This window comes from Zeus faber, assembly GCF_960531495.2.
Source record: "Zeus faber genome assembly, chromosome: 4".
NCBI classification, from domain to species: Eukaryota; Metazoa; Chordata; class Actinopteri; order Zeiformes; family Zeidae; genus Zeus; species Zeus faber.
The window spans coordinates 26,899,887-26,918,607 of record NC_137191.1 but is presented as its reverse complement, the minus strand read 5'-3'; the positions used below and the strand labels follow the sequence as shown (position 1 = coordinate 26,918,607).

The following is an 18,721-nucleotide window of genomic DNA, read 5'->3' as shown; positions in this document are numbered from 1 at the left end:
GCACTACCGAGAGCTGCACTCCCCTGACGTTCTATCACTGAAACCACAAACTGTGGAATGTATCAACCTTAAATGGGTTACACTGAATCTTGGCTTTTGTTTTCAACCCTTTGCTTTTCATTTCATTCGCGTTTGGAGTGGTTTGTTTTTTAACATAGTTGGATTTGTTTGTGAGTTTGCGTTCATTGTTTATATTTCACACAGCAGCTTCTGCCTTGAATACAACATGTGTTATTGCTGGGTTGAATAATCTTTATCTACACATTGCGGCTATTAACTGTTAACAATGCAACGATAAAGTGTCACTATTCGGTATGTCTCACGCTTTTGGGGCCATGGTAATGGTACGTTTTGGTATCTTTATATTCAAGAAATAAATGACAAGAATGGAAAAAAGACAAAACAATTAATTTAAAGGGTTAAAGTTAAAGGGTGTAAAAAATGTTTTTATAGTAATCTTTCATAAATAACTCGTGTAAGGCTCTGTGTATGACAAGTGTGTATGACTGTGGGGGGAGGGGGCAGATGGGGTTCAAGTTCATTGGTGGGTTGTTATAATTTGCATACATTCATACATACATGTAGGTGTCCAGGATAGTGGGTAATTCAAATATTAATTTCAGTTAATTATTTATATTTATATATATATTATAATATTTTAAAAACATTTCACAATTAAAAACTAAATAAAACCAATAATATAGTTATTTATTTTTGTGTAGAACAGGTGTAAACAGTATTTTTCACACACAAATTATAATAGTAAAATAACTTATTGAAATAAAACCTCACAGTCAGACCAGTGCATGAGTACCTTCACTTTGTGAACCTGACGTGACAGTGGGGCGACGTAGGCTGCGCCAACGCGTCCAGTGGACTTCTACCGTGATACCGCAATACCACGGTTCACGTGTGCGCATTGAACCGTAGTACCGTGTACCATTGCATCCCTACTAATAACAGGGGGAAGGCGGTGCCGGTTCTTCTCCGAGGGTCTGAAGGAGAAGGGGCGGCAGCGGTGGGGTCATTTCATTAACCAGAGGAGGATTCAAGGATGCAAATTTACACAATGTACTGTATATACATGTATGTGTATTTATTATTATTATGTGTATTATTATTATTATTATTATTATTATTATTATTATTATTATTGCTGACAGGCATGGTATACTAGACCAATTAAGTTTATAAAACTACTTCCTAAGTATGAAGTAAAATCTCAAGTCTATTCCTGGGCGTGATATTTGATTTTGTGCTGGAATGAGAACATTTTCTTTTCATAAGTGAGGTTTAATTTGATGTGGGGGAAAATGTATTAGTTTGTTAATTTAACTCTGTAGTCCACGTTGGGACCGCACATCAACGATTTTATATATGTGGTCGATGCATAGCAGGCTTGGTAATGAAATATTTTCACTAAATACATCTTTTGAATGGATCTCTATGGGAATCTACGCTCCAGTTTACGTGTGCAGCCCAGAAAAATGCACGCCTGAGGGAGCCAGTGTGAATTCAAACATCGAACATGGCAGTGTATCTGAAGCGTGGACCTGACGTGATGCTCTTGGTGTGAATGTCGGGTAACGCAAAGGGTGATGTTATGGTCACTTCAAAGAAAGTGTAGTGCGCACATCAACTGCCACCTCAGTGAGTTTCAAAGACGACCTTGAGATTTGGAGCCTCTATGAAGCTCCTCTCATGTATCTTCTGAAGATGAGATTTCTGACAGCTATGGATCATTAGAGATTGCACCTGCATGTTTATGATTTAGAGATAAAACCCTCCATAATCATAATTAATGCAACTTGTAAGTCGTTGGTCTGACATCGTCAGGGGCTGTTTTTCTTCAAAGAGTTCTTGCAGATTTTCCGATAATCATCTCAAATGTAAAACATAGTCGTTGTGAAACCTCGGCTTTGCGCAGGTACCTAGAACAACAACATCCTTCCAAACCAGCGGTGGTGTGGGGAGGGTGTGGTTTGAGCAGCCACACCTGACGTGGATCTAGGTATTTGGTGCATCCAAGATCAGAGTGGCTGCATACCTGGCGCTCGTTGGTTGGTCTAATGAGCAGCAGGTAAAACCCCCATCCCCACACTCACTCAGGAGAGGAGCCCTTGTCATGTCACATGTCCATCTGCTCCTGGGCTAATTCCAACAAGCTCACTCTCTACAATAAACTTGTGTCTACAATCCCGACGTCTGTGCCAAAGGTCCCTGAAAATGCCGCTTGGGTGGCGTGTGTTAGGCAAAGCTGCCACACCAGCCCTTATCGTACTGGCTCTATGATATAACACCCGAGATAATCTGGGCGGCATATTCTCTCAGGCTGGGAAACAGTAGACTTCAAGACTTGAAGCAAACAGCGATAACATGGATAATCCCATCTCAAATTTGTCTCATTAACGTCTGGTGTGACGAAAATGGATTTCAGATAGTGGACAATGTCAGCCAATGTAATGCCCAGCCCCTCGGATGTAATCTCGATTTTTAATCGCTTGATTTTAACAACTGAATGGCGTGCCTTGGTGCTTGAAAGTATTCGCTCTCTAGCTGTATATTCTCTCTCTTTCTCCCTCTCCCTCCCTTGCGTGTGCGCACGCTAGTGCCTCTTGTCGCATACGGTAGCAGTAAAAACAAAACATGTCCTTCGCTCCTGCTTCGCCTCACCCTAGTCACTTCCACACAGTGATTTCCGTTTGGTGGCTGATCTCAGGGTGAAATGCGCATGTCGGTGTTTACTGTAGCAAGAAGAATCACGACGCATTTAGCCAGAAGGTGCACCCCTGCTGGGATGGCCATTGGTGCACACAGATAGCGTGGGAGGAGGGAGAGGGAGAGAGGGAGAGAGGGAGGGAGAGAGGGAGAGAGAGAGAGAGAATTGTACTCAACAATAGAGAGAGAGAGAGGGCGATCGTAGGGAGACAAACAATGCTGTCATCCCTCCCATGATGGGGGGAAAAAAGAAAAGACCCCCTCTGGTCTGTAATCAGAAGAGGGGGCAGACAACTTTGACAACTGATGGTTATTGCTGATTCTCTTTGCGTTTTGTCGAGGAGACGACATGGTCTGTGAGAAAGTGGCGCCTCTGGTGAAGCCTGGAAACTTTTCTCATAGATTAACACTTTCTCAGAACTTCAACTCCTGTCTAAAAAGTTCTCTTAGTGTAAGCTTTTCTTGTTTTGGGGAACTAGGAGTAGAATTTGAAGAATTACGTGTTTGGGAGTGGGAGTTGCGACAGTAGGCGGTGTATAGTTTCAGTGTAATAGCATGATTGCTTTTTGCAAAACTGAGATTGGTGTTTGGACTTAAGGGAGAAGTTAAATTTTCCCTTCTTCGTTCTTTTGGCATTATTAAAAATAAGGGTTGAAGGAGATTGAAGTAGAAGTTAACTTATCCATGACGGGTTTGGCTAAGGGGCAACGAAGTTGGGTTCAGAAACGTAAGTCTTGACTTTTTTAAACATTTGGACTAGGCCTGTCTCGATAATTATTATATCGACTATACCGTACGATATATGGACATGACCTAGATAATTTTACTGACCTTGACAATTGCCTGTTGTGTTTGCATATGTGTTTGTCAACATAAAGATGTTGGCAACATTTTAGCCAACATGATGCCAGAACAAACAGCAGGGTTTTCCCTACCACTATAAGACTTGGGTGCAGTGCCGAAGCCTTTTTTTCACAGCACCGGGGAGCGATGCGACTCCTCCAAGTATCACGTAACCGATTTCCTCCTTATCGTTTGGAGTTTTCACAGCATTCAGTCATAGTCCCTGGCTGAGTTTTAGCTACGCTAGAAACCACGGTGGACTCTCTGCTACTTTTACAGATGCTGCGTTCAAGTCACGTGGGAATTTACGATCAAAATGACTTTCTGCTTTCTGCTGCTTTCTGCTGTAACATGAATCTGTATTTTTATATCCATAACGACTCTACTTCTATTTGAACTTATGGAAAAATATATTTGGAAATGGTTTTGAGCAAAAGTGCCAGCTAAATTATGTAATCTAGCCGAAATGTTGTACATAATGTTTAAAAGTTAATAAAACATGTTATGGAAGGAATTGTCACAAATCAAATACATATAATGCAGTAAATACAAATGGGAAAAGATCAATAAATACTGCAATCTACAGATCTGTGTTAAGGTTTAAAAAAAAAAGAGAGAGACATAAATGTATTTCTAAATCCACAAATAAATAATGTTTTACTCGTGTTGTTTGTACAATTTTACAAATGAATTTACCTGAATGAACAGAAAAAAACGATGCTGAGACATGTATTGCTGTCATTTCTGGTCGCTCTGCTTCTGTCCTCTCATCTGCTCTCTGTGTCGTACTTTAACCGTGAGTGGGGCTCAGGCAACCACACACACACACACGCGCACACGTTACTCAAGCCTGAGAGTGTTTTGTTGTGTGGTTTTATTTTATTCATGTTTTATTTATTTAGAATATTTTAATATTTCTTTCACAGTACAATTTCAGAATATTCTTTAAGAGTTCATTGCTATTTGAAGGGGTGTACTTTGTATTATTATGTGTGGTGCGGGGTAATTTGGACTGGGATCAGGGTGACTACGTCTGTTCAAACGAGCAATGAGCAACAGGTAAAATCAGCTGTTCAGGTGGCATTGTAGCAGATCCACCTGCCACATGCCATCCGAGTGGCGTTTTCAGGGCCCTCCAATACAGAGACACAGGCAGGAGATGTTGCAAACACACCAGTTTGTAGTAGAGGGTTAGAAAGATGGAACAAGCCGGCAGCAGATGGAACATTGTCATGACAGATACTCTCCCCATCTGTGTGGGGATGGGGGTTTTACCTGTTGCCCCTTGTTTGCTCTAACGAGCAACAGGTGTACAGCCACCCTGATCCCGGGCCCAATTTCCTAGACCCAAGACAGGTGTGGCTGCTTAAACCAGATCACGCCCACACCACATTATGCTATTATATTATCATTATATCAGTGGCAAAAAATTGTCTCAAAATGACAATAATATCGTTCTTCGCAATTATTTCTGGGACAATATATCATCCAACAAAAGTAGTTATCCTGACACGCCTAGTTTTGACCTGTCAACTATTAAACCTAAACCCTAAGACTTCACAAAACCTCAACCCTGACCCCTTCACAAAACCTCAACCCTGACCCCTTCACCAGACCTAAACCCTGACCCTTCATCAAAGCCAAACCCTGACCCTTCACCAAACATAAACCCTGACCCTTCGCCAACCCCTGACCCTTCACCAAACCTCAAACCTGACCCTTCATCAAACCTGAACCCTGACCCCATGTTCTTCCACCAAAGTCAGTCAGATGTGGCTGCTTCAAGCACTGTACTGGTTTTTGTCTTTATCTCTTTTATTCTTTAATTACTTATTTATTTATTTTTATTTTTCCCTTTTATTTATATTTATTATTATTATCATATTGTATCTATTTTGTTTCTTTATCCGCTTTTACAATTTAGTGAATTAATTTAATTCCTGTTTATTAATGTTCCTTTGCCTTTTAAATCCATGATCTGAACACTCTGCTTTTATTTAATCTGTCAAAGCACTTTGTAAACCGTCTTTTTAAAAGTGCTATATAAATAAAGCTATAATAATAATTATTATTAATAATAATAATAATAATAATAATAATAATAACAATAATAATAATAATAATATTATTATTATACCAAACCAACCTCAATCAGCTTTTTTTTTTTGTTTCACTGTATTATTAGTGAAGGACTGTTCATGCGTCTCTATAGTATCCACATACTAATAGTATCTACATAACCTCTGAGTTCTGAGCTTTTATTCCTTGTGTTCCTTCCTTTAACCCTCAGCCAGTCAGTCAGAAATTGCTGATGGCAATTGGATTGACGATCTTTTCCCCCCAAACTCTAATGTGCTATTTTCGTTTCTTTGCATGTGTTTTCCAGAGAAAGTTTCCAAAATGCATATGAGTGCTATTTGAGTTTTGCCCTGATTTGAAAGCCTGACCTCAAGATTTTGAGTGACACATAAGCAATACAGAAACTAGTTCGAGAAGTTCTCAGTCTTGAATGCCACTTTTTTTATTTTATTTTTATTTTTGTATGCATGACTTGAAGCAGCTCTTTGAGGCTGGCGGAGCTCATCTCGGGCAGCCCGGAAAAGAGAGTCCTTGTGTTTCAAGTTGGCTTGTTTTGTTCTAGGAGAGCAGGAAGTGTGTGACAGCCCAGGCCGGGCAGAGAGACTGATGGTTTGTTTGTCATTCCTTGTCTCTGCTCTCCTTCACGGACCACTCTTGTTCTCACTCTTCAGTGGCGAATGTGTGTGTATGTGTACACACACATTCACATGCATATATACACACAGTGGCGGAGATGTGCACCACCTGTACGCTGATTCCTCCCATTTCCCCTCTGTGCAGTCGACCTCTTTGAGGGCCCTATTATTTTAGGTTGATGGAGTTCTCCTTCGCAATGCCTTTCCAATTAAGCAGACAGGTTAAAATATGGGCGCTCATAGGCAAGATTTTAGGCTCAGTGAGGCTTGTTTTGCCTTTTCTTTCCCCCAATAACAGACATGCTCAGGCATGTATCGAAATACGAGGAAGTTTCATATCAGAAAAGTATGTCAGAAATATGTGACTGTTGGGGGGAAAAACAACCCTTTCCTTCCTGGTCTGGGTCTTAGAATGCTTTAAGCATGTTTTGTCTCGCATTTGAGAAAAACACAAGCTGGATTACAGTGACAGATGCGCCGCAGGATTGAAAAATGAATTTGGTGCATTTTCAGAAACAGCAGGCTTTCGTACGACTCAGTGAACACTGCTCAATTTTATCGGCGCAGCTGTGACAAAAGGCAATAAAAGAACATGGAGAAGTGTGTCTGGGCTGTGTCTGAGTAAGCACTACAATTTGAGCTTGTTTCCTGCAGATTTACGAGTTGGCTCCGTGATTTATGTCCAGAGAAAGGCACACTGTAGGGAGTCATAGGAATAAATCAATCTGAATGCTTTGGGACTCCAGAGCCACAATCGGCCAATCATAGAGGAGAGTCTGCGAAGACTCCCCCACTTTGTCTTAGTTAGGGAAAGTCCCTGGAACGATCATAATAAAGTCTTAATACTTAACCTATTGTCAATAAACACAGTCACATATGCGACAAATAATTGTATTCACTCACAAACGATTCATCATGACAAAATGACACGAGTCTCACCTCACGAAAAAAAAACGCGTCATTGCGGGAATTATGGCTCTGAACAATAATGAACATTAAAAAATCACTCAAATGAAAACATTGATTGGAATCCGTAGCACATTAAGCAAACATATGCTATCGTATAAAGCTACAAAAAAGAATATATATTCGTCCAAAAATATAGTGATATTCAATTTTGTCTATATTTTCCGGCCCTGTAACACACTGCTCTTGACAGCTCTGCAGCTACATCTTCTTAGGCTTTCCAAGGTGTCTCTTCAGCTCGCAGTGGTGTATTTACGGCCTCAATTGTGAGTCCTCTCGGTATAAGCTTCTCCTTTCAAACAGCCTCCACAGAGGAACCTAGCCATTCAGAGGCTATCACTCCCGCTGCTTCTCATCCACACTTATATCTGTCTGATCGCTGGTAAATCCCACATTGTACTGCGGGGGTTAGGGGCGGGGCGTCGTCTGTGGACCCGAGACCACCCTCGTCCTTAACTTCTTACTTACTTCCTCTTACTATTGTCTGTCTATGTGATCATACACTTACGAAATGAAGGCATTGCCGTGTTGCCTGAACTGATTATAATAAGATATGACCAATACTTTAGTATGATATAACGTTAGGATGGCACTGAGTTAGTGTTTATCAGGAACACTTCCCCCCTTTTTATTTTTCATTCTAATGGAGGTGAATCCATTCTAGGTGACGCAGGAAGGAGTAGATTGCAGGTTGATTCATTCATACGGTGAATGATGACAGGGATGTTCTATGAGGAGCTTAGAGGAGAGAGGGAAGGACCCTGGCAAAGGACAGAGGACCACTTTGTTAGGAATGTGTGTTTTCCGTTTCCACTCCCATCAGTGTGTTTCTGCAGGGGTGGCGACCAGAGCTCAGCTGGGATCAATTATTGGAGAGAGTGAGGGCTCGGCAATATATTGCTTTAATATCGGTGTTGTGATGTGAGACTAGATATCCTCTGGGAGTGTGGTTATCGTCATATGATGATATTGTTAAATGCTGTCTGCAGTGCAGTAAAGTTATGCAATATTCTGAACTTTGTGCGCTGTTCTAGCTGTTATGATTATTTGACTGTGCTAGGACCAATAGTCATCCCCAAAATAGATCCCCTAGATAGAGTGGATAATAATAATGGAATAATGCAAATTTTGAAAAGTCAAAAACATAGACCGGACACTGGCATGGTCTATTTAGAAGGAAATTGGCTGTCGTCAAATTATCCTGTTGCACATGTTACCATGGCAACTGGAGGCGCGGCCCTGGTCACATGAGTGTACCCTACCTTTTAACAAAACTTAAAAACGTATCCACCTATAATCCCGATAATGGAACCCTCCTAATGAGTGATCGAGGCGATAGGCAGCATCCTTGCAAACAAGGATGCTCAAGGAAAGGGCGGGGGAAAGACGGACGGACGGAGGGAGCAGCATAGGTGGAAACAGTAACTGCTGACCGTACAGAGTCTAGTGTGGTCAGACAGCAGAGAAATGAAACAGTAAATGCGGCAGCCAGGGATGATAGATTCCATCCAGCCTCCTTCCAGACACACCTCTGAGGGGAATAGGTTTGTGTGTGCTTGTGTACGTTGGTATTCGGGCTGCACGATATTGGAAAACACTGACATTGCAATATTTTTTTTCTGTCACATATATTGCCATATGAAAAATAAAAAATAATAATAATTTTCACCAGATGACTTGAGTAGCTCCATTTGAAAAGAATTAGCCATTCTAGAATGATGGGGTGATTTTGTAGGGGAGTGAATCTGCATATAAAATAATAATAATAATAATAATATCTTTATTCTTGGCACATTTAGGCTGTAATATAATATAAAACTATGACAGTAAGGTTTCTTTTTCCCTTTGTTTATAAAAATACAATTGACTCTATAATTATAAGCAATGATCAACAAAAACAATTGCAAACTAAACTAACTTTTGTGAAGCTAAGCCTAGCATCCTGGTTCAGGGTGTAAACAGAAGTGTGTGCGCACCCCGATACGTTTCTATCGCTATGTCGCAAATCAGCGGCAGAACCGCTTTACGGCAATATTTTCTGACACGGTGCTTTGCGATATCTGCACGTGGGAGCGATTATTGATCATTGGATGGATAATTCCATACACAATATTTGCCTGTCGGCTACTGCGCCGTGACAATATGAGGAGAAATTTTGCTAAAATTTGGAAGCAAATCCAAATGCACATGTCTGAATACACAGTTCTTGGAAATATGGAACCGGTTGTTGGAGAATCATTACCGGTTCTTGTATGGTGGCGATACTTGCCACCATATGTGATATTTTCACAGTATCCAAATGTCGCCCCCGTCCCTCCGTGGGACCACGGGGAGTGATGGGGAGGTACGGAGCAGCAGAGCACACGGACAAAACTCATTCACTTGCACCCACAGAGAGAATGTACAGTATGTGGACGTATGCGCGCAACAACAAGGGACAGGCAGAGGATTTGGACGTGGTGGTGCGGGTGGAGCGGATGGTGATTAAGTTGCGGCTCCAGGGTATTACTTGGCTTTCTAAAACTATATTATAAAAAAAGTTTTTTAGTAATTCTTACACCTTACAGAGCTGCCAACTCTCACGCTTTGACCATGTGACTCTCGCCTTTCAACCAGTTTGCACGCTCACACATGCCACACCTGTTATGCTCATGCTGAGAATCCCAAAATAAATAAAATAGCTTTCTTGTTTTATTCTACATATATATATTTCCTCGCTCGCGCTTGCTTGGTGGCCGTCACTGTTCGCGTGGTGAACGGGGCATTCCGCACGTTTTGCCCCCCCCCCCTTTTTTTTTTTTCATCTGATTTTAATCATCCTTGTGGCAAAGTATAATCCCCAATTCCAATGAAGTTGGGACGTTGTGTAAAATGTAAATAAAAACAGAATACAATGATTTGCAAATCCTTTTCAACCTTTATTCAATTGAATACACTACAAAGACAAAATATTTAATGTTCAAACTGATAAACTTTATTGTTTTTTTGCAAATATTCACTCATTTTGAATTTGACGCCTGCAACACGTTCCAAAAAAGCTGGGACAGGGACATGTTTACCACTGTGTTACATCATCTTTCCTTTTAACAACACTCAAGCGTTTGGGAACTGAGGACACTAATTGTTGTAGGTGGAATTCTTTCCCATTCTTGCTTGATGTACGACTTCAGTTGCTCAGCAGTCCGGGGCCTCCGTTGTCGTATTTTGCACTAACACACCCCAATACCATCACAGATGCTGGCTTTTGAACTTTGCCCTGATAACAATCTGGAGGGTCCTTTTCCTCTTCGGCCCGGAGGACACCACGTCCGTGATTTCCAAAAACAATTTGAAATGTGGACTCGTCAGACCACAGCACACGTTTCCACTTTGCGTCAGTCCATCTCAATGAGCTTGGGCCAGAGAAGCCAGCGGCGTTTCTGGCTGTTGTTGTATGGCTTTCGCTTTGATAGAGTTTTAACTTGCTCTTGGAGATGTAGCGACCAACTGTGTTAACTGACAATGGTTTTCTGAAGTGTTCCTGAGCGCACGTGGTAATATCCTTTACAGAATGATGTTGGTTTTAAATGCAGAGCCATCTGAGGGATCAAAGGTCACGGGCATTCAATGCTGGTTTTCGACCTTGCCGCTTACGTGCAGAGATTTCTCCAGATTCTCTGAATCTTTTGATGATATTATGGACTGTAGATGATGAAATCCCTAAATTCCTTGCAATTGAACATTGAGAAACGTTGTTCTTAAACTGTTGGAATATTTGCTTACACAGTTGTTCACAAGGTGGTGAACCTCACCCTATCCTTGCTTGTGAACGACTGAGCCTTTTGGGGATGCTCCTTTTATACCCAATCATGACACTCACCTGTTTCCAATTAACCTGTTCACCTGTGGAATGTTCCAAACAGGTGTTTTTTGAGCATTCCTCAACTTTCTCAGTCTTTTGTTGCCCCTGACCCAGCTTTTGCCCCAGAAGAATCATTACGCGCTGCTCTACACTTGCCTGTTTTACGAATTATCAGTCTTAAACAAATATAAACCTTAAATTAATTGTCGACAGAAGTAATTTTGACTCAAAGTGGTTTGGCCACTTTATCACTATTCCCTAGAACTTTTAGTTGTTTTTTTGATATCATATGAGTTTAATAGGAATTATAGAACCATTTTTGTCAACATTTATATCACCTTATTTGTACAAAACATTATCAAAAGTTTCAACAACTTTCTTTTTTGAGTGCAAGTGAAAACCACCATGGACTGTTGCCTGTTCCCCTACCTACAGATGCCGTACATGCTTGTACATTAGTCATGGAAAATGAGAACCATGCGAGTTTTCCTTTTGTATGAAGCGGCAAAAACGTTGTAGCATGACGTGTTTGAGCTTATTTGCCTCGCTTGACATTGCATGTCTTGCAATGGGACTATTGCGCATGCGCAAATTGCGATGGCGATGTTGAAACGATGTATTGTGCAGCCCTAGTTTGTATGTATTCATGTGTATTTTAGTTTGGAGTTTGTGTATAGGATTGTGTCCATTTGTGTGTGGGCTTGCACGCTATCTCTTAAGGTCATGACCTGTCATGGTTTGTCAGTAACACTCTGAGTCCGTCAGTCTGGAATCCAACCCGGCCTGTTTTGGGAGGATGGACAGAGAGGAGGTGAGCTAGTGCAAATGGTGTTTTGGAGGGAGTAGGGTCATTTATTGGCTGTTATGTTTAAAATGGCAAATTCTTCTCTCGCCAGCACTCTGCTGCCAACTCTTTAATGTTTACAGAGTCAGAAGATGGAGTGGAGTTAATAGTGTGAGGTCAACGGAGGTGAAAAGAGTTCTGAAAGTCATATCCACTACAAGCACTTATTTATTTATTATTTATTTATTTTTTGGTCAGTCAGTCTGCATTACAATAACAGGATTAAACAGATATAAGCTTACAAAATGCAAAGGGATTTCAATGAGGAATTATTAATAAGGGAATAACGGCTCTTTAAAGGGAACCTCCCCTGGCTCCATTAGTTTCCGAGAGCCGTTGTTCTTGTGTACTGTAACATCTGCGTATTGACAAATGACATGAATAACACATGAAAATATGATACTCTCCCTAAGTATGTTATTTATTTTTTGTTAATATTTAATGATTCATATAATATTTAAAAAAATAAATAAAACCAGTACTGTAGTTTTTATTTTTGTGCAGAACAGCTATGAACAGTATTTTTCACACATAAATAATATGAGTAAAATAACTTATTGAAATAAAACCTGGTGAGGGAGGAGCATAGGCTTTAGGCATAGGCTTCCATTTTTTACATGGAGGGGGGAAACATTTGCCGGCGGTAGGAGACGGTAACTTAAACAGACAACGCAACGTTAAAACTGGAAAAACAAAAAGAAAGACAAGAAAAGAATGGCTCATCATCCAGCGAGACTCAGTTCCATTCATTCCTACAAAAGAGCCGTTCAAAAGAATCGGATCGTTCAACACTATGGCGCGCGGGGCTCAAGTGACGAGCGGACAAGCGGAGCAACTGAAATGTTTCTCCAGAAGTCCTTGAACATAGCATGGAAGACAGTAAATGATGATAACTAAACAATGATTATTGTGTTTATATTTCATATCCTCCTGTGGCTTTTACCACAAAAAAATATATTTGGAAAGAAAACATACACTGGTCAGCCACAACATTAAAACCACTGACAGGTGAGGTGAATAACATTGCCTATTTCGTTCCAGTGGAACCTGTCTTTCTTGAAGTTGATGTGTTAGAAGCAGGAAAATAGACAAGCATAATGATCTGAGACACTTGGAAGGGCCAACAAGGGCCAAATGGTGATGGTTTGACAACTGGTTCAGAGTATCTCCAAAACGGCGTGGGTAGTACATACCAAAAGTGGTCCAAGGAAGGACAACCGGTCAACCGGCGACGGGGTCATGAGTGCCAATGGGCTCATTGATGCTCGTGCGGAGGGAAGTCTAGCCTGTCTGGTCCGGATAAAATCATGTTGAATGGTTTTTACAAGGATGTTTCAAAAGTAAGGGAATTGCCTCCCCACCACATTATGAATACCGGAGTGTTAGAAGTAGAAAAAGTGCTCAAAACACATAACAATACAAACAAAAACGTGAGTAGTTTTAATTGGTAACTTCCACTTGCGGAGGTCAAGCAAGGTCAGTGAGACAGGATGATGGGGGAAAAAATGGATTCTCCCCATCTCATTGTGGAACCAGGGGTCGTTGTCAGACTGCCGCTCCAGACTCTGGTAGGGCTTGGGGAGGTCGTGACCTGTCCGAGATACCGCACACGTTAATGAATATCCGTCTGTCTGTCTCTTTCTCTTGTCTTCTATATTCTGTTGTTTCTCGCCCACAATTTACCTCATTGACGAAGCTGCAGTGTCACTGCGCGAGGTCATGAGTTGGACTGTTGGTTGTTATAGAGATCAAGTTTCCTCAGGTTGACCCTACAAAGACATATAAACCCTGGTCTTTGTTTTTGCCCACACCACTGGGTTGTGCAAACACTCTTCCAGCTTTTCAGAGTGTTTGCTGAACACACCAGACCTCCAGTGGTGCCCTTGCTGGATCGCCGTACCACTGATATCACTCTCTCTGTGAGTCCATTTTTGAGTGCTTTTGTGAACACACTATATTAGTTTGTCATTACAACACAAAGATTGACATAAAAGGCATGTGCCAGTAAAAGACAATCGAGTAATTGCTCTTTAATATCTTTCTTGTATTGGTGTATATTCTCTCATAGAGGTAGAGCTTTTTTAGCCTGGTGTTGGAGTATTGAGGCATCTGCTATTACGATGGCAAATATCTGCAAAAAAGGCCAAGCCTGAGAACACACTGAGGCAACACCCAAACACTGCCGTCAACCGCCGTTTAAAGATATGAAACTGATCTCTTCTAACAACTCAAACGCACACATCCACATGCATACGGCGCACGCTGTGCTCAAAAGAAACAAATATGAAAGAACAGCAGAGACTGAAAAGGAGAGTGTAGGGATATATGAGACCGGTGCAGAAGTCGTTTCCCTCGACCTAATGGAGCTGGTACCTCTCGCGGTCATAAAGTGATGTCATCAAGTTACTGTTTCCCAGACACAGCAGGGCCCTTTGTACCCCCAGGAGTACTTCCTCTTCTCTCTTTCTTTGCTGCCCTTTTCTCTCGCTCTCTCTCTCTCTCTCTCTCTCTCTCTCTCTCTCTCTCTCTCTCTCTCTCTCTCTCTCTCTCTCTCTCCGCACCAGTTGGTAGCTCAGTTTTCCCCTATCCTTTCCCAGAACAGCCATCACAGTGTTGTGGGACTAAAAGAATTGTTCAGTGAGTCAACACTTGTGCAACATACCTCCCTCTCTCACTCCTTCTCTCACTCCCATTACTCTCTTGCTCCACCCACCCATCCACCCATCCCTCCATCCAATCACCCGTTCCGCATCCCTCCATGGTTCCCTCCTTTGTTGGCGCTCACTCATTGTGATGAAGCTCATTAGTGGGCTGTCTGCTTCACGTGGTGGGGAGCCTCCCCTCAGTGTTTATATTTAGATCGGGATGTTGACTGTATGATGGGGCGATTTTTAATGAGGCCTGGATGAGCCCGGATCCCGTCAGTCACAGTCATCTGGTGGGGGGGTTGATTGCTGGAGGTCGGGAGGTATCCACCTCATGCCGTGATTAGTTTTATCTGTCACTTCCTTGCATTCAAGATGTAATCTTCAACACCTTGCCTGTAATTGTATGACATTAAAACACTTTTTTTCTTTATTTTTCAATTATTCAGTTGTCTGCTTGGAGAAAATCCTTGTACGAGGGTTGCACCGTATCGTCAGGACCCGGGGTTTTTAATAAAAGGGACTTACTGAGCAGAGAATCGGAACAACAAACCACAAGATCATGGGCTGTGCTGGCACAACTTTGTTCTATCCAAATCACTTTTTCTGTGTTAACTGGCCAACTGAGTTAAATGTTTTTTTGAAACTCTTCCTATCTCTTCCCACCGCTGTTTCTATGCCAACAGATCTTAGAGTTTTTTTTACGTGCGTCAACGTCCAGATTGTAGGGCTGTATCAGAGAAGTTTAACATGACAGATCGACCGTGACACAATTCCTTCTCTTCTCTCCAGAGTATTGTGTCCAAGTACGGCTCTCAGTTCCGGGGGAACTCGCAGCATGACGCCCTGGAATTCCTCCTGTGGCTCTTGGACAGAGTCCACGAAGACGCCAACCCCAGCCCCAACAACCACAGCAGCAATAGCAAGACCAAAGTGTCCGCTAAGGTAAGACCACATCCCGTCGAAAACGCAGAAGGATGAATATGTTTTAGCTGATCAGTTGTACTCTGACTGCATTCAATTCACTCATGAAAAACCACCAGGAGCCATGTCCGAGCATGGATGAGGGGAATAAGTGCATCTCACTGCCGTCTCAGGATGATGGTTTATAAGCGCACAATGGACTATTTGCGCTCCTCAAATCCTTAGGGCCTGCGATGCTATGTCATTGTTTAAGATCACACTTTTCAATCTCTGCGTCACCGTGTCTAAAATGATTACATTAGTATAGATTTTGGCGGTTGAGTTTGCATGATCTAAATGCAGTTTGGATCATTTCTGAATGCCATTGACTGTGCTTACTGTACAGCAGAAATGCTAAAATGCGTGAATAATGCAAATAGATCAATACTGTACGACTAGACTCAGTTATTTGGCACGTAACCAACATTAAATGCGGATGTCCTAATCGCTGCTGTCAGACATGCTTGCATAGCAGGAAACTTAATGTGGTGGTCATTTTTGCAGTGTGTGCTGTCTGTACTTGCTTAATTTCGTGTTAAGATTCATAACCAAGTTTTATAACCACCATCTCACCCTCATTTTCATGCTTGAATATTAAAAGTATAAATGAAATATGTGTTCGCATTTCTTGGGAAATTTGATCTAAAACTTCCCCGAGAGCAATTGGGTTGCAGCAGAAGCCAACGAACAACACATGATGGAAGTCATTCATTTCCTATGGGATGTGGTGACGAGGAGCGAGGTAGAACGAGACGCCACGATCTCAGAGACGTGGCGACGGGAGATCGTTGAATGGATTTCAACTTTACGCCAATTGGCCGCGCGGCTAAACAGCGATAATGCATTTCCCCTGGTCCGTCCGCTAAAATACCCTGAAAAAACCCTTGACTTTGGTTCCGACAAAGTATTTGTTCCCAAAATAAAGGAAAAGCTCCTTGTTGCGGGAGCTGATTTCCCCTTCCTTTATGATCTAGCACCAATTTATTCATTTACAGAGACGTCATGTAAAGAAATGATTGAAAAAGATTAGGAGGTAGTTGGGACCCCTGGTGAGGTTTATTACATGATGCACTGAAGTAAAAATGTGAAAGTCCAAGCTCGATCTCTGTTGAGGTTAAGTTTGCATGGAGACTGCCCCTTTACTTCCATATAGTTTGATTATAAACATTTTCCATCGACAGTATGATGTCGTAGCACAAATCACATGGTCAGAACACGTATGAATATTTTTTGAGAAATTAATCTGACAGGAATAAAAAAACCAACTTATATAATCTCAACTGCTGTATGTACATTTACACACTCACATCCTCAAAGAGTGAGACAGAAGGTCGCAATGTTTTTTTTGTTTTTTGTTTTTTTTAACATTAGTTGAAGAGTGAGAGAAGCGAGATTGAGATGGTTTGGACACGTGTGTAGGAGAGATGAGAGTTACATTGGGAGAAGGACGCTGAGGATGGAGCTGCCAGGCAAGAGGAAAAGAGGAAGGCCGAAGAGAAGGTTTATGGATGTGGTGAGGGAGGACATGCAGGCGGTTGGTGTAAGGGAGGCAGATGCGCAGAACAGAAGGTGTTGGAGGCAGATGATCCGCTGTGGTGACCCCTAACGGGAGCAGCCGAGAGGAAGAGGAGTCCAAGATAAAATAGAAGGGACACATACAGAAGGGATAGCGAGAAAGAGTGGAGCAGGAGTGGTGCAGGGGCAGTGGGGAGACACTTGATTTGTGTGTTAATGTTGCATATAATAAACGTTATATTATATTTTATAAGTAAATATGAGAATAACCGTGTCACTTAAAAATAAATCTATTTGCAAACTACATCTAAAGAAATCAATGCGGCTATCTGCCCAACAATCTGTTTATAGGCTGGCAACTACTCAGCTCACCATTTGAACAGAAACGGCCACAAGCGACAGCCATCGCTTCTGGTGTGAGCGTACGGTTACGCTCACGAAGGACGAGAGCAGAGGCTTGCAGGATGAGACGCAGTGTTTTTCGGCAACCATTAAGTGGTCAGCCTGAGGAGAATTGAGCTGCATAACACAAATTATATGACTTGTGTCGGAAGCAGGAGAGAGCCTTCATCCTTGTCTGTTGGGATCAATTAACCGCCCAGCCTTAACGAACCAGGTCGCCATCAACGGAACGGGCTTAATGAGCAGACCTCATTATCCAAGTATTCTAGGGACTATTGGGGAATGCAGACCTTGCCAGTGTCCCTCCCTCTCTTCAATTGTCCTTTTGTTGCTTGAATAGAACAGAATCAAGCATGTTTGTTTCATCCCAGTGGAGGGTATCAATTAACACACAACAGAGCAAAGGAGGGTTTTGTTTGAATAAGTCCAGAACTCTTTTGAAATGTGGTTTCCATGAAGATTCCTCCACTGTGGCCCCTACCATAGTGACTCACTCGATCTCACTATCGCTGTAGCTCTCTATCTCCCTCAATTTTTTGCCACTATCTTCTCCCTCTGATGCTCTCTGCTGTTCTCTCTAGTGACAAACATTATGCCATCCTTGAGTTAGGAATAAGGGAGATCCCAAGTGGATAACACCAATTCTATTTTTAATCAACACACTTAACCTATAGCAGTTAGAGTATAGAATCGTGTGCATGTGTGCCTTGTGGCTCTGGCTTTGAAATCCTCTGGTGACCCACACACCCACTTTGAAGGAAACCCCATTGTGCATAATTACATTTAGTCATTATTTTGTTCTCTCAGTCGGCCCCGAATGGTGGGGGACAGTTAGTTATGCCCCACAGAGGCGCTGACAGTACAAACCCTCCCAGACTTGAAGGCTTATTATTAAAGGGGACCTATTATGCTCCTTTTTACACATGTTAATATAGGTCTCTGAGGTCCCCAAAACATGTTCTGGAAGTTTTTTGCTGAAAATACCACTCAGATAATGCATTCGAGCCATCGTAACATGCCTCTCAACCCGGACTGTTCCCAAATGGGCTGTTTCAGTGTGTGAAGCTTTAATTGTGAATGAGCAGCCGAGCCCCTAGTTCTGAGCCAATGGGGTTTGAGCACAAGTTCCGGGCTCTGTCAGCCAATGACGTCTGAGGTTTACTCCGGGCTCTGTTTTATTTGCTCTGTTAACTTTCACTGATTTCACCTTATCAGTACACTAATATCTGTTTCTGAACAAATTTGAGGCGAAAAAAAAGGAATCCGGTTG

General features: G+C 42.0%; 1 protein-coding gene across 1 annotated transcript in view; it reads left to right on the top strand.

Moving 5' to 3' along the window:
• Window positions 1-18,721, top strand: part of usp43a (ubiquitin specific peptidase 43a) — a gene marked incomplete at both ends in the record, with an annotated part of 159,835 nt that overhangs the window by 4,637 nt on the left and 136,477 nt on the right. Inside the window, one exon of the mRNA XM_079999519.1 lies at window positions 15,364-15,516. Within this exon, the coding sequence (XP_079855645.1) occupies window positions 15,364-15,516 (153 nt within the window). The remainder of the gene's footprint in view (window positions 1-15,363; window positions 15,517-18,721) is intronic.